This window comes from Peromyscus californicus, unplaced genomic scaffold (genome assembly GCF_007827085.1).
Source record: "Peromyscus californicus insignis strain IS unplaced genomic scaffold, ASM782708v3 Scaffold_21__1_contigs__length_65335640, whole genome shotgun sequence".
Taxonomy (NCBI): Eukaryota; Metazoa; Chordata; class Mammalia; order Rodentia; family Cricetidae; genus Peromyscus; species Peromyscus californicus.
The window spans coordinates 31,072,381-31,097,657 of NW_026294514.1; the positions used below are offsets into that span (position 1 = coordinate 31,072,381).

At 49.0% G+C, this 25,277-nt stretch overlaps 1 protein-coding gene across 1 annotated transcript; it reads right to left on the reverse strand.

The window, feature by feature from the left end:
• Positions 1-15,812: 15,812 nt before the first annotated feature.
• Positions 15,813-19,887, reverse strand: LOC128117734 (forkhead box protein D1). Its single transcript, XM_052749975.1, has 2 exons — positions 19,119-19,887; positions 15,813-18,686 (listed from the first exon to the last, which is right to left on the reverse strand). The coding sequence occupies exon 2, from the start codon at positions 18,568-18,570 to the stop codon at positions 17,488-17,490; it is 1,083 nt and encodes a 360-aa protein (XP_052605935.1). The 5' UTR covers positions 18,571-18,686; positions 19,119-19,887; the 3' UTR covers positions 15,813-17,487.
• Positions 19,888-25,277: the final 5,390 nt, after the last annotated feature.

Consider the following 25,277-nt stretch of genomic DNA (forward strand, 5'->3'; position numbering starts at 1 on the left):
ATAATCTAACCCTTGCAACATGTGGGGATGAAGAAGGGAACGGAACGTTGTGGTTGACTCCTGTATCCTCCCTCTACACACACACACACACACACACACACACACACACACACACACACACATACACACACACACTTTAGAGATGTTTCGGGTAACATAGGTTAGACTGACAGTTCAAGCCTGAGTGGACTATGCGTAGTTCTTAGTTCCGCTAGCGGGTGTGGATCCGGGAATCTACATCCCAAAGGCCTGGAGTGGCTTCTGCCCAGGCTTGGCAACCCTTTCCTCTAGGCAGCCTCCTCATTTGGGGGCCACGGCCTGGAGGGAGGGGTTGTCCATGCAGGAGCTTCCCCAGGCCTCCCAGAGATGATCTAGGATTCTAGGAGGAGGAAAGTCTTAACCCAGAATTATAATCTATGTAAAATAATGTTAGAGAGAGAGAGAGAGAGAGGAGGAAACTGGTGGTGAAGGCCTCCGGGGATCTTTCTGCTGGGTCTGGTGGGACAGTCGCTGAGGCAGGGACCGGCCCACGAGGGTGGGGAGGTAGAGGTTTACTTTACTGCACCGCTGGGCGGCAGGATACAGTGGGACAACCGCCGAGGAACCCACAGTCCTACGACAAGGAGTCAAATAAAACTCTAGATTCCGGGTCACGGGCTTCCTGACCAGCAGTGTTACCTACTGGCGAACGCGTGGGTTTAAATCCGCGCAGCAGCAGCGCGGCCACCACAGCATCAAGGTCGGTCATTCTGCGCCCCAATTCCACAGTCGCTTGTCAAAAAAGCGTTGGCGCCGCTCTTCTCTCCATCAAAAAAAAATCAGGCAGGCTGAGCTTGGATTTAGAAACAAGATGCAGATCTGGGCGCCCGCATTGCAATGTCTGGGTGAGCCACCGCGGGTTTGCCCCTGCCATGCCCCTGTAGCAGAGGGGTCCTTGGGGGAACTTAGAGCGGGTTGGCAATAAAGAACATATGGTTCGTTGGAAAGAAAGAGTAAAGGAAAAGGAAAAAGGAAGAGAAAACTTTTTAAACAAAATTGAAAGCCAACTTAACGGCAGAACCTGCGACTCTCTAGTCTTACAGAAGTTCATTTGCAAGATTCATCTTTATATAAACACGATGGTGATCTGCCGCTGCCGGGGGAGTCTTGCAAATTAATCATAATGATAATAACAGTAATAATAATAATACATTCATCCTCGCTGCACGCGTTGATGGGAGTAAACTGAGGAGGAGGACTTGATCTCTAAAAGAGCCAGTTCCGGGACTGCCTGTGAGCGGAGGTCTGGCTCTGGTGTGTCTGTGTGGTTAGGGGGTAAGGAGAAAGGGCTTTCCTTAGCCTGGGGACTGCCTGACTAGGACCCGGAGCAGCCCGGGTCGCCTTTGTGTGGAGGCAGGCAGAGAGGTTGAGGGAGGGGAGAGCAGTTCGAGCAGTGAGCCAGAGAAGCGAGGTCTACAAACTTTCTAAGGACTGCTGACTGGAACAGGAAGGTAGACAAATGATCCTCCCGGGAACTCCTGTCCCAGGGAGACTGGACCTAAGTGCCCGCACTGTGAATCCTGCTCTAAGGGCTGACAGGGCGGTGGAGTAGGAAAGGAAAGCGGTGGTGATGTGGCGGGCGAGGTAACAGGCCTTTGCGCTGGCTGGAATGAGTGCAGACTTGTTTCTGAGTCATCTCGGTGTTGGCATCAGGGCAGAGGGGTGACACCGCTCCTCTGGATCTGATCCCTTCGAGGACGCACAGGAGATTTTTTTGTGCCGGATGATTTCAATCGGAGGGATGAGGTTCAGTTAATTAAGAGGAGCAAGAAGAAAAAACTCAAAAACCAATGTTCACGTGCAGGGTGTCCCCCGAGCCTGGACGCCAGTCACAGGGGAGTCACCGCAGCTGGAGGCCGCTGGCGCAGCTGGAGGCCGCTGGCCGCGATCTTGCTGGGTTTTAAAGACGAGTCCCGGAGCGGGAGCCGCTGCAGCCACCTGAGCGGAGGAATCTCAACAGGTGGAAGAAGCAGGGTTTCCAGCCTCTAAGCTGGATTCGATCTAGCTAAAGCCTTGCGGGGAGCAGGCCTGGAGCTAGGAGGGGGGGGGGGGACAACCGGAAGCTGCCACGTGCACCTGCCTGGAACAGACTCACAGCTGGAGAGTGCGCTCGGAGGCGGACTAGGCAACTTAGCTAGGCTGGGAGGGACTGCTGTTTTCAGGATCCTAAGACTTTCTTATGGTGAAGAGGGTGGATAGAAGAGGATAAGGGAGGGGAGAGAAGAAAAGTGGGGTGGGGAGATACCGAAAAAGAAGGAAGAAAAAAATAGAGGAAAGGAAAGATGGATCGAGAAAAAACAAACAAACAAACAAATAACAACAACAAAAACCCGCTCTGACCAAGAATCACTCTGCCGTGGTGGAATCGCTGGACACGACTTAAGCGCTAAGTTCCTTCCTAGACTCTAAACCAGTTTCTCCTTCTCTAACTTTTTCTCCACACCCTCACCCCCGCCCTCCCCCGCCCCCGTCAAAGGAAAATGCTCATCTCCTTTAAAAATACAATTTCTTTTTTCTCTAGGCGAGAGTGGGAGCAGAATTATTTTAAATCCCAAGCTGCTTGGGAACAGGAGAATCACGAGGGTAACTCTGAACAGATGAAAACTGACCATCTCGGACAATGAAACGAAGAAGCAGCCAGAGAGACGCCAGAATTTAGCGCGTGCAACTGCTGTGCAGACGCCACCGGCAAGGCCCTCTCAAAGTCATCTTGCAGATAGCTGTCCTGGGTCTGAGTGGTGGCAACTCACTAAAGTCACTGTGGAAGGTTTGCCCCTTCTTGAGAAGAGGGAAGAAAAAAAAAAAAACCCTTCACGAGGAGTATTCCAATTCCCAGCATAGAGCCAAGAGTCAAGACAAGTAGCCCCAAGAGGAATGCACGCCAGAGAGCCTTTCTTCTTTTCTTTTCTTTTCCAAACGAAATCCAATACTATCTGGCTGCAAAAATATATATCACCGGCCCTGAGACTGAAAGATTAACATTCGGATACGTAGGAAATGTAATCTGCATGGCTAATTGATTCTCAGCGTATCAGTTTAAAGGATAAAGATCGATATCTGCATATGATGGATATTGTATTAATAGGGACATAAATAAAGGCCGAAGAGTCGTTACCGAAACCTTTGAAGCTGCTTCCTGGCTCTGCCGCCCTTCTAGGGGGCCACTCTGTCACCTCCACCTTATTCCACTGCGGAGGGAATGGGGAAGTCAAGAGGAGCCAACGAGAGCGCATTTTTAAGCAGCGGGGCTATAGGGGACACTTTTTCTCCTGGGCTGGTGGAGAGGGACTGTAATGCCGGGTGTGGGGGAGTGAACTTAGCACACCCGTATACCAAGAAGCACAGGCCCGCTAATAGGCAGAGGGTGAGTTTCCGTGTAAACCTTAGCCTTAGAAACAGAGAGCCCGCGCTCGCTCTCCTTGGCCCTCGGCTCCCAGAACACCCACCAAAAACCTGGGGAAAACCAGGAGTAGATGATCCCGGGTGAGGAGTAGGAATCAAGCTCGTGCCCTCTGGGTGGGTCAGAGGCAGCTCAGAGGCTACTGCGGTCCGCAGGGAGCTGGCGAGTGCCCTCCCAACCCAACTACCTCTTCTCAAGAAAGGGAGGCTCCTCTGGAGCAGAGGGCCTGGAGGGGAGTTGGAGGTGAGCTCCGGGAATGGAACCTCCTAGACAGCAGGGCAAAGAAATGAAGGTGGGGTACACCGATCCCTACAAGAACCCCTCACCCACTGATTGCCAATTAGTCTTGAGTGCTTCTGGCCTCCTCCACCACGGAGCTCGCAGCTCGCACTGCTTAGCGAGCATTCCCAATGCAAATAAATCACCCTCAGCGACCCCCCCTTCTCCATTAATTAAGAGAGACATTCCGACAAAACGAGTGTAATCTTTATTAATTACTCAGCCCTCAGAGCGCGGCTCGCATCAATCACGCCCCAAAGCGAAAGTACCATGCACGCCAGATCCTTTCCCAGAGCACATTTGGAGGAGCCGAAATGTCACCACTGCTTTTATCTTTCTGGGTTGTCCCCGGCAGCAGCGGCCGGCAGCTCCGGTGGGGTGGCGACCAGGCCTTCCTACAAACCGAGTCCTCTTTGCCCCTGGCTCCTGCCACCCGCCCAGCTAGGGAAAAGCCTCCACCCAAGAGCATCCCTTATTTGGGCATGCGCTTGTTTGCACAACTAGTTCGGGAACGTTCCTGGCCCAAACCCTCCACCCGAGTCCTCTCTTGGCTCCTGCAACTCCGGGTTGTCTTCCAACTTCCTGGTGTGCGAGAAGAGCCTGATAAAAATCTTCCAAGGCCCGAACTCTGGCAGAGCTGCGATCCTGGGAGTTTCAGGTCATCTTCGTCCCTCTTGATAGGAAGTAAAGACCTAGTCCAGTCTGCCTCCCCATAACATCTATGAGATCTTCCCTAAATAGTGAAGCGGTGGGGATTTTAGATGTTCAAGCATTCAATGCCTTCTGGTCCCCTAAGGACATAGCGCCCGGCCAGGGGCCAGGTGGCCTGTGCTGCAGCAGAGACACTCCAGTTCTTGGCAGAGAGAAAGGTCTCAGCTTCCCGGCAGCCAGTGGAAAAGCTGGCTGGAAATGGGGCAGGGGTGGGGGTGTGGTGGGAGATAATTCCAGGTTCTTCACCCCATGGCACTCTGCTCCTGGGATGCAGAGCCCTCTAGGTACTTATGGAAGGATGCCCTGGCAAGTAATTGGGGTGACCACTCCTCTGGAATTGGCGTCTTGGCCTATCCTTGCCCATCCCCACTCGAACCCCATCTGTCCAACACTACACTAGCAAGTCATGCCCTCCTGGTATCTTGAGTCTAGACTGAAATTTCCCCACTTCTGTAAGAATTAAAAGGTGTGGGGGGGGGGTTCAGGGCTCAAAGTCACAATAATGACCTCTAAGGCCTCAGTGGATGATGTATGACCTGCAAATCCCTCTTCCTGTACCCCGAGGGACACTTCATCTGTTCCTAGTTGACTTCCTTGGCTTTGCAACCCAATTATAAACACTATAGGAAGCTCAGCTTTGGAAGTACAGCCCTCAGTATATCCCTGCCCTAGAGGATTGCTTAGCCAGCCTTACTCCATTCCTTGTGCTCTTTTAGCCTGATAGTCCTTTTGGAGCTTCTTCTGGAAGCAGAAAAAGTCTAGCTCTCTTTAGAGGGGATGCAGGGAGGTGCCCCACCCTGGCCCACAGTCTTGGGTACCTGTGTCTTGTAGAGAAACACACCCTGTGGCCTGCTTGGAGCAGCCACTGGCTGGAAAAGCTGGAGGGGGGTAGGGAAGATGACTGGGACAGGATGGGGGGTGAGGGAAGTAACCAGAGCTAGCACTCCCTGCTCCCCCTTGGTCACACCAAGAGTCTCTTCCTCTTCCCTGCCACTTCATTGGCCAGGTCACACTTGGGCTTTGGTCCCTTCCTTTACTTCCCTGGAAAGTCCTTAAGAAGAGATCCTGTTCATTTGTTCACAGGTCACCTCTGGGACCAAAGGCAGTCACAACATTTGGGTATCCTCATCTCTCATCTTGGCCACCTCTGACTGCAAATGGAGTTTTTATTTGACAGAAGATGAAACACAGTGTTCAGGTCCTCACTCCCCTGGACCTGTTGCTCTCATCCACTACACTGCAGAAAATTCTCTCCAGAAAATCAGAGGAGATGGAGGTTCTAAGGAGCCAGCCATTGTGCGCGCGCGCACACACACACACATACACACACGCTTGTGGATTTTTGAGGCAAGCAGAAAAGACACAAGGAGAGCTGTAGAAAGAAGAACACTGCACATAGGACTCTGCAAGCTATTAACAGGAAGGTGTTGGCATCAGAGCATCCTTGAAAAGCCTTGGGAGTTTGGGACCAAGGAGGAGGAAGTAGAGCTGACAACATTGGCAGCTTGAAAAGAGGCTCCCGAGTTCTTAGGACAGTAACTGCTCCCCTAAAGGGGACCACTCTCATCTGTCTCCAACAACGGATGAAGCAAAGTGTCCCAATACCTTGACCCTGTGTCTGCAGGAAGAACAGAAAACTGAAGCAGTTCCATGTGGAAAGAGAATCACTGTAAGATCTCCAGAGCTGGAGATACTCTCAGAGGGACCAGCAGCCCTGTTATGAGAGACACACGAATGTCACCCCTTGTCATGGAAAGGGCCATCTCTGCACAAGATCATCCAAAGGGCCGAGCTTATAGATCCAAAGGTCAGAAGAGCAGAGCAAACTGTGTGGTTTCCAGAATGTCAGATCAGACCGAGAAGGAGAAAGCAAGACCTTTTCTAGCTCAAAGCTACTATGATGATGGTGGTGGTGGTAGTGGTGGTGGTGGTGATGATGATGATGAAGGTTATTCCCAACTGAGAGGGGAAGAGCCTGGAGGGATCACACTCAGCAGGACAGAATGACTAGAAGAACACACCAATGTCTGGAGATAGAAAGTGAGTCCCTGCACCACTCCTGCATGCCCAAGGAATGCACAGTTGGGGACAGCAAGACCTCTGAGGTGAAAGGACCTTCTAGAAGGAAAACATGACAGTCCACATTACTGTGCCCTCAGATCCTTCACTTAGCATTGGCTTAATAATTCAATTTGTTTCACTCTCGAGATTGAGAAATTCCTTTGTTTAAAAAAAAAAAGCTAGATAGAGCGTGGATGGTGCCATCTCAAATTATGAAATGCAAGGCTCTTGGGAAAAATGAGGGCATGTGAATAGCATGCCAAAAACATGTGAATAACATCTATCCTTGGAGAAGTTATAGAGCCCCAGCCTAGGGGCACATGCCTATAATTCCAGCACCAGGGAGACTGAGACAGTAGGATCAGGAGCTCGGGGCTAACTTAGGCTTCATATTAAGTTTGAGGTTAACCTGGGCTACATGGAGCCCTGTCTCAACAACAAAAGTCAAGAGTCAAAATAAATAACAAAATATACATTATGGAAGTGTCAGAGTGGGGATTCCAGAAGAAAACATCATCATCTCCTTTCCAGTACCACAACCTGGTAAGCCACCCCTTCTGCCTTCTTCTCTGTCATTCAATCTCAGCCTCAGTCTTATTCTATGAAACTAAAAAGATATGTCCAGATCCTGGCATTGACAGCCTAAGAGCTTAGACAGCCTGAAGTTCCCTACTCTAGCAAACAAATTAACCATCTCAGTAGAATTGGGGGAATCTGTTGTTGTTTTGCTCTTTTGGGGGGCTCACCACCCAGCTCCCAAATAAATCACATATGGAGGCTTATTCTTAATTATAAATGTCTGGCCTTAGCTTGCCTTGTTTCTTGACAGCTTTCCTTAACTTAAATTATTCCATTTACCTTTTGTCTCTGGGCTTTTCCCATTCTCTTACTTCTGAAGTCTTACTCTACTACGTGGCTTGCTGTGTGGATGGGTGGCTGACCCCTGAAGTCCTCCTTCTTTTCTGGCCACTTCTTCCACTCCCAGATTTCTCCTTCTATCTACTCTCTCTGCCTGCCAGCCCCACCTATCCTTTCTCCTGCCTTGCTATTGGCCATTCAGCTCTTTATTAGACCATCAGGTGTTTTAGACAGCCACAGTAACACAGCTTCACAGAGTTAAACAAGGGCAACACAAACAAAAGTAATGCACCTTAAAATAATATTCCCCAACAGGAATCCGTATGTACTGACAACACTAGTTAAATAATAAGACTAATATGTTTAGTGGTCGCATCGTTTAAGCTGGCAATGTTCTCAATTCACTTACAGCTCAAAACAGCCAGTTAAGTGATGGTAAGAGAGCAGAAATGCTAATAAGCCTGCCCAAAGACACACAGCTAGGAAACTTGGGTGCGATTTTGAACTCAGAACAACCTTAGTTGCTGATCTTTGCAGCCAGAAATCCTCAATTTCCAATCAAATCAAATCCGTAAGAGTTGAGATCAGGAAGCTACCTAAAATTGTCACTTTCCTTGTTTGCCTTGTTCTGTTAATAATTTTCAACACGTTTATTTAGTTGTTGGTTGGCTGGTTGGTTTGGAGATAGGGACTCACTGTGAATCCTAAGCTGGCCTAAAACTCACCAACCTCTTGCCTTGGTCTTTTTACTCCTAGGATCCCAAACGTAGGACATCACCCTCAGCCAAAGGTTGCCTTTGATGCTTTGAGAAAGTGCATGCCTTTAATCCCAGCACTCTCGAGGCAGAGCCAGGCGGATCTCTGTGAGTTTTAGGCCCGCCTGGTCTACAGAGCGAGATTCAGGAAAGGCGCCAAAACTACACAGAGAAACCCTGTCTAAGAAGAGAGAGAGAGGGAGAGAGAGAGAAGGAGGGAAGGAGAAAGGGAGGGAGGGAGGAAGAGCGCGAAACTAGCTCATTTCTATAGAAAATAATTCAGAAATGTACCCCACCTCGGTGACCTTTTAAAACACATCTCCTGGTGTAAAGCCACTACAAACTTTTTGTTTATTTTACACAAGCGTTTCTGCTTCTCTAGGGACCCCGTTTTAGCCAAGACGGACTTGAGAATTCTAGCGAGACACGTTGTAGGCAGGTGAGACACATAATAGGCACAAGACTATTTGCAGAAAGACTTCAAAGACTTCGCGTCTTCCGGCCTCCCTGCAGCGAACAGCACTGGTTTTGGAAAGCGCTGGGTTGGGGCTTCCTGAGGTCCTCGTTGGCGCTGAGCACCTGCTGCCTTCCCTGCTAACCGCCACCTCCCCACCTGCTTCTGCATCCCGGTCCAGCCGGGTGGCAGGGTTGGACTGTGGGGCTGAGAGGACCGTGGTCCTAGGCGCCAGCACGAAGGCGCCGGAAGGCGCGACCCCTTTGGGGGTCGAGGAGTGATTTACAAACGGAAACCCTAAGGTTCCCTACCGTATCCCCCACTGCGCTCCCAGGTGACAGACACTGGACCTCATACCGTGTGAACTTGTAGGTCAGCCTGGCTTCGAACCTGCAGCCATCCTTCTGCCCGTGCTTCCCGAGTGCTAGAATTACCGATGTGCTCCTTCGTTCGTGGTCAGTTATCAGGCGGCAGACACAAACCGCCAAGGGCTGGTTCCCCAGCCACAGGTGGCAGCGATATCACAACCCTAGATCCCCGCCCAGCAGGGGGAAAACGACCCCTTGCGCATCTCACTCCTGCTCTGGGTACCTGTGCTAGTTCTAATAGAACTGGCGAGCTGGTGGGAATCTAGGGGTGTTAAAAACTCCATCTGGTCGCCTGGCGCACGCCTTTAATCGCAGCACTCGGGAGGCAGAGCCAGGCGGATCTCTGTGAGTTCCAGGCCAGCCTGATTTACAGAGTGAGATCCAGGACCGGCAGGCACCAAAACTACACCGAGAAACCCTGTCTCGAAAAACAAAACAAACAAACAAACAAACAAAACAACAACAACTCCTTCTGGTCCATCGTAAATAATAATACTCTTCAGACCCTGAAGTCGGGAAATGTCACCGGAGAGACCTGGGTCTGAAAACCAAGGTTACACAAAAAGCGTCTAGGTGTAGCTGTGGGAGAGCTCTTGGCTTTAGCAGGCAGAAAGCCTGGGCTACCACCGCAGAGACTAAACCAATCATCTTAGCTACACGGGTGCCGGAGTAGATAAGACACAGACACAGGGCTGGGGGAGTGGCTTAAATGGTAAATTACTTGCTTGGCCGGTAGGAAGGCCTGGGTTCGACCCTCAGCACCGAATAAAATCTGGTGTGGTGGTTGTGACCTGTAGACCAGCATAAAGTAGTAAACAAGTGAGCCAGGTCTAGTGAGATGCATTCTCTCTCTCTCTCTCTCTCTCTCTCTCTCTCTCTCTCTCTCTCTCTCTCTCTCTCTCTCTCTCTCTCTCTCTCTCTCTGTCTCTCTTTCCCTCCCTCCCTCCCTCCCTCCCTCTCCTCTCCTCTCCTCTCCTCTCCTCTCATTTTTTTCTCTCTCCTCCTCTCTCCCCTCCTCCCCTCTCCTCCTCTCCCTCCCGTTCCCCTTTTATCTCTGCAGAAAAGGTGAGGTATTGAGGCAGCTGGTTCCCTTCACGCATTTCTGGACGGTACCTTTGAGACTTGGAATTCTCCTGGTCCTCTCCTTCTGGATCTCGAACGCATATGTACCTGGGCTGGAAATGGGGCGTTGCAGATCCCAGTCTGCCTCCAAGTATGTCAAGGATTCTGTCCTGCTTAGAACACCAGTGGGGCGATAGAGAAGACCCCAGCCCCAGGATACTGTATTCTTTCCTGCTGACTCTAAGGCAGCAACTGCCCTCCTCTCCCACTCTCCACCCTATCCATCCTCACCGCAACAGCTGCCCCCAGGTCTTCCGATGGTAGCAGAAGACGCCTGTGGATCCCTGAGCCAGCCTCTACATGTTCTCCCTCATCCAGAGGCCCAGCAGGTGACTGCACTCAAAGGTAGAAAAATCAAGGCTTGCCTTGCTTCGCAGGACTGAAGGTGGGTCTGTGTCAGGGCAAATCTATTTACACCTGGTTCCAAGGGCATGGAATTAATGTGCATAAGCAACTTGGTAAAGGAACCTAACAGCCCTCCCAGTGATTATTTCAAGACTCAGCAAGCAAGCTCTGACACCGAAGCCAGAGCCAAAATCGGCACCTGTCCCCAACACCAGAGGAGCTAAGTGTAGCTAGCCCTCTCAGCTGCCACTGGCCTCAACTACACAGGTCGTTAGAGTCTGCTCACTTCCGCAAGACTTCCCTTGTTATTAAGAAACTGCTCCCAATCTTTGCTTGTTTATAGCAAATAAACTATATTGCTCAGGCTGGTCGCAATAAACTCCTGGACTCAGGCAATCCTCCTGCCTCAGTTTCCTTGAGTGTCTGAGACCACAGACACCGTGACCGGGGTAGGAAGAAAGTTCGCAGAAAAGTCTCAATTTAGAAGGCACTGCACCTAGGTTAGGATAATTAGCAGAGAGAGAGAGAGAGAGAGAGAGAGAGAGAGAGAGAGAGAGAGAGAGAGAGAAGCCAAAGCAAGGGTTCAACTATTAAATAGCCTTCCTCTAAGTTCCAAAGTATAGCCACTTCCTAAATCCAAAAACTGCCCATCTCCTTCAAGGAATTTCTATTTAAAACAAAACAAAAGTAGCAGGGTCGAGTTCATTAAAGTGAGATTAGGGAGACAGTGGCGTTTCATTAAGGTGTGAAATATATGGCTCTCAATTTTAACAGCTTAGAAAATCACCTGGGGCGCCTTTTAGAAATACTACCTCACCGCCCCCCTCCCGGCCGGCCCCGGCCAATCAACAGCGGTCCCTGAGGGAGGGCGCTTCCGCATACTTCTCCCAGCCCGCCAGGTACAACTGGACCTGCGTGGAGACGCTGCCCGAAGGCTCCCATAAGAAATAAATTCGCTCTGTGTGTCTCATAAGAAATAGGCCTTTGCAGACAAATCATTTTCCTTGCTGAGGCTGCTCCTCCAATAGTTTTCCCCAGACAAAAGCTTTATAATTCTCACTGGGAATTATAATCCCCCCCCACCTCCCCCGAAACCGTAAGGTTAGATGTAACACCCTCTCGACCCCTCAAGTTCGATTGAAAAATTATTTTGTCAACGAGCACACAATAGAAATATTAATTTATACACAGAGAAACCCTGTCTTGGAAAAACAAACAAGCAAACAAAAAAGAAATATTAATTTATAGGTGATGGAAACTACTCAGTGCCGGAGGGGACCACAGTCCATGGTTTCTGAAAAAGCTGTTGAAATAAAGTGTCTTTCTGCACAGATGAGACACTTTCTTATGCTTATGTTGGGATTTGTTTTGAAATATTATAGGTTAGGAAGATTTTTCCACCCTGTCTCTTCTCATTCCAGCCCCTCCCACACATGCTGGACCCCCTAGAAATTGGCATTTCTAAACCAAAGATAATCCAATTTTACATGCAAAGACAACTGTTTTTGTAAAGGAAATGCCCGCATTCTTCCGAAGCTCCTAGGAATATTCTTGGTGATTGGATTATAAACACTCACTTCCCCAAATGTCTTATGATCAGGAGTGGTTGCAAATTTATCATGGAAACAAAATTACTTCTCTTTGGCAAATTTTAGGTCTGCTTAAGAGAGCAGATACCTCGGAATCAAAATTGATTGAAGGGAATAGGGACGGGGTAATCCTTACAAGCCTTATCTTACACAGACAATCAAGAGACCTGGTGAATTACGGATAAAACCTCCGCTGCACTTGATTCATCCACGGAACTGCAAACTAAGGTCCAGTCCAGTTGTTTCTAATACTCATCTAAGGGATGAGACAGTGGCTGCTGGAATAATAGGAGCCTTTTAAGCCACACGCTAAGATCCCCAATAAAACAGGACTTCAAAGGAAGAGAAATGTATATTTAACAAAGATGCATGCCCATGATTTGAATCTACTCCCTTGTGTGAAAGCAGAAACATAAAGATACTACCAATCCGTTTATTAGCAATAAACAGATATTAACAATTAGGAATTAAGTTGTGTGAGAGAGTACCAGATGGGTCGCATCAGAGTAATCAGATGGCGGAAGCTACAGAAATCCATAAAATTTGCAGGTTAGTGAACAGGATTGAGAGTTCATAAAACAGGGAGTATCAGGTAATTCGCAATGTAACAGAACTGATTCTTGGTGTTGTGGGGGACCCTTCTACCACTCGCTATAGAAAGCACAGTACAAACATGCTCATAAACATATCCTAAATGTCACAATGCAGAAACTCTTAGAAACAGAAGCCAGTTGTCTTCACTGTGGTTCCGTTGTTGACTACGCAGTGTGAGGTCCCCTGCAGGGTCTCATTCTCCCTCAGGACTCCAAGTGCTTTTTGTAAATATATTTCTTATGCATTTGTTTTGTTTTGAGACAGAGTTTCTTGTGTAGCCCGGGTTACATATAGAGCTGAGGGTGACTTGAACTCGGGATCGGTCTGCCTCCCCCTCCGCAGGCAGGGCTGGCGTGACGGGAGTGCACCATGCACCGTCTGCTCAGTTTTAGGCACCCCTGGGGATCAGACCTATGCCTTCTTTGCACCAACTGTGCTAATCCTTGGCCCTTAGTTTTTCCACCCTTAAAAAAAAAAATCCTTATAAAGCAGAGGAAAGCCCCCCCCCTACCTATGGACCTCAAATCTCAGAAGTTACTGACAGATTGAGTTGAGGAGCCAAGTTGTCCAAAATTTATTTCAGAGTTTTCCTTCTGCCAACTCAACACTATTTATCAGCCACTTACTCTGTGTGGAGAACTCACCAAGGCTTTGTGGGAAGACCAGAAAAATGAGATTTCTGTCCTTGACTTTACATTCTGGTTACAAACAATGGCACTCCCCCCCTCACCCAATGGGGCAAACAAACAAGACTTCTGTAGGCAATTTTAAACCTGGGGAAGGGTTTAAACAGTGGTCCGGTATCTGGGGACAGATAGTAGACATGACAGCACTGTCTGCGAAAGGGACATTAAATTCTTGAATGAAAGCAGTAACGTGGGTGGAGGAAGCTTCAGCATTTTAGCTGTTAGTCCTCCTGTGAACACAAATCTTCCTGCCTGCCTGCAGAGGTGGGTCACTGATGAACTTTCCTTCTCATTTTACAGAGGAAGAGTCTGAAGTTGAAAGAGGTCAAATGATTCCCCAACATCTTTCCAAATAAGGAGAAAGCGATCTTCAGAAGGTATCTCCTGGCTGCAGGTGTGAATGTGCTTTCTGGAGATGGATCCTGCTTGTCAAATCAGGAAGTGTTGGGCAGGGGCAAGCAGGCATCCAACCTCTTGCTCTCAGGATAAATGCCTGAAATTTAGGGGAATCTGCAGCCTTGCACTCAGGCACAAGTGGAGTGATGGGATCCCCAAGTTCCTGAGAGGCTGTGCAAGGCAGACCACATAGAGATTAACTGGACCTTCTTATCCAGGATTGAGTCACTCTCCTCTAAAATGCTGAGGGGAAGCTGGGCAATGGTGGGACACTCCTTTGATCCCAGCACTGGGGAGACAGAGACAGGTGAATCTTTCTGAGTTTGAGGCCAGCCTGGTCTACACAGCAAGTCCTAGGAGAGCCAAGGCAACAAAGAGAAACGCTGTCTGGAAAAACAAAAACAACAGCAACAAATGCTGAGGGGAAAATTGTCATGGGAAGATGGGAACGTGCCTCCCATTATCCCAGAAGCCCTCTAGACAGTTCAGATATTATTCCACCAATGACTTTCCAAACCCCTGCTTTTTCTGAGATGCTTATATGCCAGACCTTTCCACATATGGAATACAAGTTCTGTTACTAGTGTGCATATTTAAGACATACCCAAGCCAGGCATGGTGGTGCACACTTTTAATTCCAGCACTCAGGAGGCTGTATTTCTGTGAATTAGAGGCCAGACTAGTGTACAAAGCAAATTCCAGGGCTGTTATACAGTCTGTCTTGAAAAACCAGAGAGAGAGAGAGACAGAGACAGAGACAGAGACAGAGAGATTTTCATATACACAACATATATGCATGTGGAGATGCAATTTGCTATAGTAATTACAAACAATCTCTGCACTGGAGGTAAAGAAAGGGGGGATAAAGGATGTGTATAAATATAAAAATAGCAAAAGGTGTATGGTTAAATCAAATGGGAGAGGGCTCACACATCTGAATGTCGGAGGAGCAGACAAACATTTCTGCCACCTCATTTTACTGCCACTCCATTTCTGGTGACAAAGTTAGAAACTAGCAACCAAAGCAAGGTCAGCCAAGGTGAAAAATACGTCTAAGTACGGAGCCTCTAAGGGTACCTAACGTTGATTTTTCCAACGATTTTAACTCAACTTTCACAGGAAATCTACATGCGTAATCCGTGAAAGAAGCAAAAATGTGGCTCTCATTGTGATGGGGGCAACTCAAAGACGCATTCCTTCTGTGTGAGGAACAGTTCATCCTACATCATTGGTTCACTTCTGTGGAGCATAAATAAACTGTAAGTAAGAAACAAGCTGGCCCCCAAGAAACTCTGGGCAGACTTCAGGGCTGCCAGTCGAAGGGAATGAAATAGCAAACACATGTTTGTGTACGCATGGCCACATCCGCAAAGCCAAGGTCTGTTCCTAGTGTGCATATGCCATACATATACATCCACACAAACACAGATATACGTGTATAGATGCGTTTTGGTCACAGTGATTACAAACAGAATGGAGGCACGGGAGGAGGGAAAGGGTGAATAAAACATATAAATAAATATAAAAGCAACACAAGCTGTTTGGGGTATAAACAAATCTCAACTCATCTCTGGGATGTGACTCTTATTTGGGACTTGACACAGCTCACAGAAACCAAGAGCGGTGTGATGTCAGAACATCTTTGTGGATGTTACAGCTACAGGGACTACACTCTTCTCTCTCCAGAATACTACAACAGTTCTCAGCGAGTCTTCAGGGAGTCTTATTAAAGCTCAGAAACAGAGGCTGAGCCAGAAGCTCAGTGGTTAGAGCACTGGAGGACCAGGGTTAAATTCCCAATACCCCCATGGTGACACCAATGGCTTCTCACAGTTCCAGTTCCAAGGGTTCCAAAACCTTCTTCTGGCTTCCATGGGCACCAGGATCACACATGCTACATAGACATGCATGCACCCACACACATTTAAAAAAAAAAAAAAACAGGAAAAAAAAAAAACAGGAAAATTTCTTTAAAGGAAAAAAAAAAGCTCAGAAATACACACAAAATTAACCAGCCACACTCTAGAATGTGAGTTACCTTCTCATTCAAAATGTGCAGTTGGGACTTGGATGAAAATGTGTATCCAAGGAAAAGAAAGGCTGTGCAAATGGCTTGGAGCAATTCCACCATGAAATAAAATTGTACCAAAACCAGTGTGGCTTATTTTCTATAAACACTTCCTATGTTTATTAAGACAACTAAGACATCTAACACACCATATTGTGGTTCCTAAGTTGTAGCCACGATACTTATGGATGGCCAATAAATTATTTCACTCGTATGATACATATAAATGCTTCACTCAAGTTCAGTCACTAGGAAGGTGTCAAGGCATCATGCAGACGACATAATACATGAGGAAAAACAACACCTCCCCCCCCATGACATCTCTGATTTTCTTCAAAGCATGAAAACTATCTTTTTCCAACTTTCAAAAGATGGAATAAGACACTTGTTTCCATACAAAATACATTTAGAGCCACGTTTTTCTTTTAAAAAGGCAACTACATCATGTGAAGTATACACTCACAAATCATTCCCTTTAGTCTCAAAAATCAGGTCGATATGTATCCCCCCCCCCAATGGGTGTGGACATTTCAATGATTTCCATGATAACAGAAAGCCAAACTCAAAAGGTGATAAATGTACATTTTCTGGATAATCATCAGAGGCAGAGACACTTTTCAGTTTCATCTTTGGGCATTATTCTATGTTTTCACAGAGTTGAAAGTTGTTGTTTCACAGTATAAAATCTTGACTGAATTACTAACACACCTTGGTTTTCTGCTTCTTGTTCTGAAATGTGTTTGGATCAGAGGTAAGACAGAAATGAAACGCTCAAAAAGCCTCTAGAGATCTTAATGTGCAAAACTTCCAGATTTATATATTCAAAATAAATTATTTTTAAGTGAAATGTGAGAGTGTGGGGGGTGGGTAGGGGGTAAGTCACGGGGAAAAAGGGAAGCCTATAGTTTATACTCTGTGTAAATAGCTTTCAGTGTCTTCCAGGTGGGGGCAACAGTCAGTCAGTTTTGAGAGAAAGAAGGTCAAGCTCTTTAAGCTCCCTGAGTCGAGTCCGGTTACAGAAGATGAAAATGACTTCCTGGCAGTAACACTGTGAATAAAACAACCGCAAGCCTCCAGGAGATGGGACTTCTGGGCTCGGCTCCAGCCACCAGGCGGAAAGCAGCGGATCACCAACCAGTACGTGCCAACTAGAGGGAGAGCAGAGGCGGCCTGGGATGCGCAGGCGCGCTGAGCACCTGCCCAGCACCGCTCAGACGCCAGCAAGGGCTAAGTCCATCCAGAGGCGCATCCCTCGGCGTGAGGATCCAGACTGTTCATTAGTTTCTGCCCTCCCGGGATCTTTGAGAAGCAGGAAGATCATTTACTTTTACATCTCATTCATTCTTCTTTTAGGCAATTCAAGTCCATTCACAACTGCTGTGGACGAGCACGCGCGCGCCCGGCACCCCTAAATGAATGCCAAAGTCCCAGGCACCAGGAATCCGCCTTCTGCACATCCTCAGACTTTGGGAAGGGACAGCCACACACTCTGCTGAGGGTGAGGTGGCGTATAAAGCAGAGATCTGGGTAAAAGGGACCCCCCACCCCGTCACCCCCACACACCAGCATCCCTGCCTCGCCCAAGGTAAAGAAAGTAGGGAACGGAAAGACCGAGAAGCGAGAAATGGAGGCTCCGCCTTGACTAGGTGGTCCATGGTCACAGACGAAGGTAGGCAGAAACCCCAGCGCACCGAGCCCAAGGCCGGGTCCTCTGGGGCCTCTCAGGGCAGGCGATGCACCGGGAACCGGGTGTGCCGTCCCTCTACGTGTCGCTTCTCCTGCCGCCGCCGCCGCCGCCGCCGCTGCCACCACCACCGGGAGCTGCGGCCGCCCGCGCCCTGGAGCCACTGCCTCCGCTTCCTGCCGAGGCCGCGGCCGCCCCCTCGGGCCGATACTTGAGCCAGCAGATGATCCAGGTGACCACCACGGAGAAGAGCGCTAGGATGCTAGCCACTGACAGACAGATGGGTCCTACGGGCGAGGGCGAGGGCGATCCGGTAGCTGGGGCGGGGCCGGGGGACGAACCGCTGCCGGGGGATCCCCCACCCCCGCCGCCGCCGCCGCCGCCGCCGCCACCGTAGTGGTTGACGAAGATGAGGCCCGTAAACAGCAGCACCACCATGGAGAGGAACGAGAAGACCACGCACACGCAGCCGGCGGTGAGCGCCGCGCGCTTGCAGTTCTGACAGCTCTCGTAGGCTCCCGGGGCGCGGAGACCTGGGCGGCCCCGAGGCCCGGGGGCGGCGTCCTCAGCGGGTGGTGGCGCCGGCTGCGGGGGCGGCGGGGCGGGGGCTGGCGGCGGGGCGGCGGTGGGCGCGGGGCGGCGGGAGGCCAGCGGCGGGAGCCGGTCCTGGGGCAGGGGATCGTGCGCGGCTCGCAGAGCCAGCGGGAAGGCCTCGGCGAGCTTGGTGTTGCTGGGCAGGCCGTGCACGCGGCTGTCCGGCAGCGGCGTGCGGTGGCGGCACACCGGGCACGCGATGGCGCCGGGCGGGCCGTGCCAGGGTGGCGGGCGCGGCGCGCGCTCAGGGGCCGCGCTGGAGGCGGCGGCGGCGGCGGCGGCGGCGGCGCGGAGCTGCAGCTGGCTCAGGCACTCCTGGCAGAAGGTGTGCAGGCAGGCCAGCAGCTTGGGGGCGCGCCGGTCCGCGTCGAAGTAGTTGTAGCAGATTTTGCACTCGTAGTCCTCGAGCGGAGGGAGGCTGGGGGCGGTCGCCGCGGTGGCATCCCGGATGCCCGCGTCCCCGTCGTCGCGAGCTCCCGTCGCGGTACCCCCAATTCCCTCCCGGCTCCCGGGGCTGCTGCTCCGGCTCTGGGTGCTGCCGCCGCTGTCGTTCGCCGGCGCTGCCATGGCATGATCCGCCCCTCATCGGGGGCTAGGTGAGGCGCCTTCCTCCCCCTGCGCTGCAGCCCCGGCTCCCGGCGGGGAGGAGGCGCTTCTGCCTCCCCCCCTCTGGCTGCTGTCGCCTGGTGGGGGAGGCAACCGCTGGCTGCTGCGCCCCCGCCCGGCCCTCCGGTCCACCCACCCCACCCCACCCCACCCCAGTGCGGATGCTCTGGTCCTTCCCGGAGCGCCTGACTGAGGTACCCCTAATCCTCTCAACCTAGGTCTCCTGACTTCTTTCTGTATCGGTTTATGTTGGACTTAAAAGTAGGGTTCAAATGGGCTGGGAGGTGTTGGCAGAAAGCATTTGGGGGTGCCGTTGCTTAAGGCTGTTCCGTTTTGTCTGTACACACAGCCGCTATAGATGGTGTGGTTCTGGGACCCGCTTTTTCCTTTTTCCTCTTCCTCGACATTACTCCTCCCACCCCTCCTTTTTTTATCTGGTTTAGCCTTCCCTGTCTGGGGCTAGGTCCCGGGAGAAGTCACCTCTCCCCCCTCTACCAGCAAGAGCTCACCGTGATGTCATGCAGGACCCGCGCAGGAAGGGGAAGCGGCGACCTCTCAGCCTGGTAGAGGCGGTTCCTTCCCCCGGCTGAAAATCGTGATCTCACGTCTCAGTCCAAGGGCGAAAGCCAATAATCCCCAAGCCATTTACGCTTTGCGCTTTTATTAGCAGGGCCCAGGCGGCCGCGCAGTGCTCATCTCGGAGTGGAAGCGGAGAAGGGCATTTTCCCTTCGCCATTTGGAGGAAATTGGGGAATCAGATAATACCCCTTTCCTCCTCTGAAACATCGGTTCCTGAGTTTAAGGAGAGAAGACAGATTGGGAGCAGAGTCCAGCTGTTCTCCTGGCGATGACCATTGTAGATGCAGCTGTTTTTAGTACCAGACGGTTACAGAGACAGAGAGGAAAGAAAAGAAGTTGGCAAGGAAGTTCACTGACTGAGAAGTTCAGTGGAAACCCAGAGGCTAGCCTCACCCACCCCCTTCCTCCACGTGCCCACTTCAGTCATCCAAACGCAGAGCACACAAAACTCTCCGCTTCGTGTAGGGTAGACGCTGAGTTTATGAAAACTCCAAGGTCTGTGGACTAGAACTCCAAAGAAACCAGTCAGCGGGAGTACTGGAGTGTTTGGCTACAGCCTGTGCGGTGATATTTAGATATTCTTAACCTCTCCTCCCCCTGTCTCTCCCGGCGCCCCCTACCCCGCCCCGAAAAGAAGAAAATGGACACCCATCTCCCCACTCAGCAAAGAAGGGGGAAAAATGGCTTTGTAAGATTTTTTTTTCTTTATTTCAGGCGGTAGAACACTGCATTTTCTGTCTCTGAAGATGACAAGGTGCCACAGGGAATAGCGGCAAAACATAATGACTGGGAAGCAAACTCAAGGGAGAGGAGAGAAAGAAACCAGCCAAGAACCACCAAGAGTTGCCTAAGAGGGCTGGGGCTGCACTCAGCTAGAAGAGTGCTGACACACTCTCATCCTGAGCTCCAAGTGGGCACCTTAGCATAAGCCTGTCATCCAGGCGCTTGGGAGGTGGAGGCCGGAGGTTAGAAAGTCAGAGCATCCTCAGCTACCCGTGGAGTTTGAAGCCAGCCTGGGCTCCATGAGACCCTGTCCCCAAACACAATAAAACAAAACAAGATGAGTTTCTGGGGGAATTCGAAGTGACTATATGACATTTCTGGAGCATTTGAAAATAAGTCCGTTTTGACTCTGTGTGAAGAGCGAAAGCACTATGCCTTCAGTTCAAGGCCTTAACTTAAACTTGTTTAAAACACTTTCTAGTTTCAAGCTTCATCATTATTCTGTGGGGAAATCTATTATCTTTTTTAATCTCTCATTCTATGATGAGGAGGGTCACGAGAGGGCCGGTTGATGAAAAGGCCCTCCTCCGGCCTGGAAAGGTTGCAGACCCATTCAAAGCTAACCGAGCTTTCAAAGTCTTTCTGTTTCTCAGTTGTGCACTTCCAGCATGTGTGTCTCACGCGCAGGGTCACACTGGGTTCTTTATGATAAGATTGCACGTATGCTATGGTGCAATGCCGATTAGAAGTTGAAACGGTGTCTCAGGAAGAACAGTGCACAGATGCAAGAGACCCAATGGGGATCTGTATGGCTCTTCTCACACACCCAGGGCTATGCTGAAGGTGCCCCAAAGGTGATGTGAGAGCTCTGAAGACCTGTGTGTTACTATGAGTTTGGGCAAAACACGTAAGCTTTAGCAGTTACAGGTGGTTGTGCATTCTCACCTTACTCCAGGGCTTCTCACACCAGCACTGGTTTTTTTGTTTTCATTTTTGTTTTTGTTTTTTGAGCTGGTTAAAATTTTATTGCAGGTGCAGTCCTGTGCACGGCCAATGTTAAGTGCTGTCCTTGGCCTCTGTCCATTTGCAGCCAACAGCAAAGCATGCCAGTTGTGACAACTAAAGCTGCCTTCTGAGGACAAAATCATCCCAGACTGTGGACCTTGGGACTTATACAAGGACCAAAGATTTGCTTTAAGTGAGATCTGAACCAGATCGACCAGCTCCTCTCTAGTGTATACAAACAGTGTTCCTAAGGTATTTATCACATTGTGACTGTGTTTCTCCTGTAGATCATGGTGGTTTAGGTCCCAAGGTATGGAACAATCTTTGAAAGACACTGGTATAACTTTTGCCAATATTTTCTATGAACAATTACAGGACTTTGGCTAACAATGACAGAACTCATTGTCTTTGGATAGGTTTTTGTTTTTTTGTTTTGTTTTGGGCAGACAGTATCCCACACTATAACTCAGGCTGGCCTGAAACCCACTAATGGCAAACACAGCAATCCTCCTGTTTCAGCCTCCCAAGTATTGGAATCACAGGCATGAACCACCATACCCAGTTTGGATAGTGTTTTGAGGGGAACACACACCTTAATTATTTTATATCTTGGGGAAAGATGTTAACTCCTGGGATTCATAAAGGTGTTTTGTAAGGACTTCTTTGAAACAACAAGGACAGTTGGTGCCACTTAGATAGTGTAGGTAGATCACAAGCACCTGACCTAGTGGTCCATAAGGCCTGGTGCTGGCCATGTTGCCTACAAGAGTAGTCATGGAAGCTTGGTCATGCTGGGGAACTGGACTTTTCCTGGGGAGAAAAATGTGTTGAATTGGATCTTAAGTTTGGCAACAAGTACCTCAGTATGCATTCTAGGATTTGGATTGGCTTTATCAGAACTCTGCCAGTATCTTGAACATAACAGATACCATTTGCTGGATTATCTAGTTTTTTTTTTTTTTTTTTTTTGGTTTTTCGAGACAGGGTTTCTCTGTGTAGCTTTGCGCCTCTCCTGGAACTCACTTGGTAGCCCAGGCTGGCCTCGAACTCACAGAGATCCGCCTGGCTCTGCCTCCCGAGTGCTGGGATTAAAGGCGTGCGCCACCACCGCCCGGCTGGATTATCTAGTTTTTAAGGACCCAAGGAAATGGGAACCAGCCATGCTCTCAGATAATCTCTTTTCTATGGTCCCTCCCTTGGCTACCTAAAGAATGTTCTAGTTTCAACAGCCTCTGTCTCTACAAAAGATTTAGGGGGTGTTCATTCACAGAACATGTGCCTTGACAGTTCTGGGTCCAGATTCCAGGTTTATTCCTCACCCTTTGTGCATTTACAGGCTACCTTTTCTGTGCCCTGGTTTCCCAAACTAAAATTAGGATGAAAGTACTTATTGCGTAATTATTTACTGTACATTGTAAGGATTGTTTATGTTGTATATGTAGCATAAAATAATAGGCCCCAGCCACTGATAGCACTCATTGTTATTTATGTTGGGGTTCCTGTATATCTAATCTAGGGATCCTCACAGATGCCTATGAGAAAGGTCTCAGGGTCTTTGGGACCCAGCCCAAGGTGGAGCAGCCAAAGGCAATGGGGTGGTTGTTCCCCAGTTCTTCTGACCATCAAAGACGGGACACAGGTAGCATCCCAGCCACAGGACCAGATTTTCTCCTGTGAAGTCAGCCACACACCACAGATCTGCCAGTTGTAATAAACAGCCCTTCATAAAACCTCAGGGCCAAGTGAAATCTCACTGTTCGTATTGGAGGGATAGCTGTCTAGGCAGATAAAGCTACTCAGAAGCAAGTATTCAGTCATTCCATCAAATAGTTGACATTTCAAAATAGAAAGCGGGTCGATTAAATTCAACATTTGCCAAGGTCCTGTTTCAGAAGACACTGGAAATGGTGAGGATGCCTGGCCTCTAGCAACCAGGAATTCAATAGAAAAGTCCAAGAAAACAGGACAACCAGCTGTGTTGTGACGATCCTCAGGAGGCACTGAGACAGAAAAGGGGCATTGGGGACACACTAAGGAAATGTGAATAAAGTGCCAATCTTAGTGAGCAATAATGTATCAATACTGGGTCCTCGGTTATGATAAATGTAGAATATTAATGAAAGTTATGAATAACAGGAAACTAAGTGTGGTGCTTTGGGGAACACTGGGAATCTTTACAAGTTTCTGTAAATCTAATATTATTCTAAAATAGACGTTTAATTTTCATGGTGTATATTTCCGGAGTTGTGCTTGTTGGCTTTGCAATACTATAACAAAATCCCTGAGATAACCAAATTATAAAGGAAAAAGGTTTGCCTTGGTTTCTGTATGGAGAGTTTGGGTCAGTTGGCTGTGATGCTTTTTTGAGCCTGTGTTGAGTGGTATATGGTGATTCTCTAACATTTCACCTCATGGTAGCCAGGAAGAAAGGGGGTGGGGGGTCTGGAGCCCCAGCGTTCATCCTCACAGACCTGCTCCATGACCTAACTAGAGTACCAGGCCTCACTTCCTAAAGGTTACACACCTTCCAAAGGAGCTCTAACACATGGGCCTTTTTGGTGACATTTATCCAGACACAGGAGGGGTACAACATGGAGTTTGATAAAGTTTATTTTTTTAATGTGGACAATTTTGGGGGCTTTGCAAGCACAAGCCATTGAATTACTTATGAATGTCAGATGGGGCCTGGAGAGCTAGCTCATTGGTTGTCCTTGCAGAGGAACCAGGTTTGGTTCCCAGCATCCACAACAGGAAGCTGGCCACTGTCTGTAAGTCCAGTTCCAGAGAATCTGCTGCCCCCTTCCGACTTCCATAGGTACCAGGCATGCATGTGGTCCACAGACAGACATGCAGGCAAATCACTCACACACATGAAAGAGAGAGAGAGTGTCATATGGAGACACGGCTCCTTTTTATGTGTATTTGTACCATCACTTCAAAGAACACCCAGCAGGCAAACTTGAAAACTTTCCAACAGATTTCATTTAGAATTTATTACATTTGGGCATCACATGGTTTGTTATAAGATGGAAAAGGAATAGTAGTGTCCAAATACGTATAGAAATCACATAACTACCTTAAAGAATGGTCAGAAAAGAACACTGTCTTCTCTTTGCAGTATTGAGGGTTAGACCTGGGGCCTCACACATGCTTGGTAAGTTCCCTATCAACGAGCAACATTCAGACTTCAGAAAGGAAAAAAATTAAATCTCCCACACTCAGCACAGCCACTGCTGTAATGAAATTTATTTCCACACGTGTGTGTTTTTACCTGATTATGATAATAACACACATACTTTCCTTCAGCCTAATTAAGTTTATTCATAACAATACTATTTATGGTCTCCATGGTCTGCCAGACAGTGTGCTAAGGTTGGGGACACACGAATACAGTGAGTCAAAAATGACTCCAAGTTTGTCCTGTTGGAATTTCTAGCACATACGATGGACAGATAATAAACAAGTGGGTGGGTGTGTACTGCAGCTGGGAGTGGGCAGTGCTGTGGAGAAAAGCACAGTAGATTATCCTCAGCCTTAGCCAGAGAAGCTTCTCTCTGCAGCGGGGGTAGTTAATGCCGAGTCTCATAATTGGTCAAAGTGCTGAGAATTAGAGACTGGTGAGAGCTCGGCCCCAGTTGATGGGACATCTACATCAACAGCCCTGCCCGCCAGCTCAGGAAACATCTTAGAAGAAGGGGCGGGAAGACTGTAAGAGCCAGAGGATGAGGGAGCAGAGCTAGGAAGTGAGCTCACTGCAGCTATGCCTGCACAGGATCAAGTCAACAGGGTCAGTCAGCATTCCAGTGGGCATCACTAATGGGACCCAATGGACAGGGGAGCGGGATCAAGCGTGAAGGAGGGGAAAGGGAGGTGACGGATGTATCTGGGGGGTGGGGGTGGGGGGAATTCAAGATAAATTCTGTGTGTGTGTGTGTGTGTGTGTGTGTGAAATTGTCAACAACTAAATAAAAGGTATTATGTTTTTAAAGGTGCAGCAAGATATGACAGAACCGTCTGTCTTAAGGAGTTGATCTGCTCATCTCAGCTAGTCAGGAAATCCTATCTAATAAAGTAAGCGAATCCTTAAGGAAGTGAGGGACAGATCCATGTGATGGAGAGGAGAGGGTCCTGAGCACAAAGTCCTGAGGTGAAGAGTTCTCTCTGTGTTTTAGACATGGCACTGGGGCTAAAGGCAGGAGTGGAGTAAGCTAGTAGAAAGGGCAAGAGAGCCACACACGGTGTTGGGACAGGAGCAATCATGTAGGGATTTACAGGTCCTTTTAATGATTTTTCAGTCTAAATTAGGATGCGAGAGAACCATTGAAAAGTTTTGAGAAGTACAGAATCTAATTGAGGTTTTA

What these genes read in the sequence shown, in the direction of transcription:
- LOC128117734 (XM_052749975.1), bottom strand. Translation starts at nt 18,570, where the DNA reads ATGGCAGCGCCGGCGAACGACAGCGGCGGCAGCACCCAGAGCCGGAGC.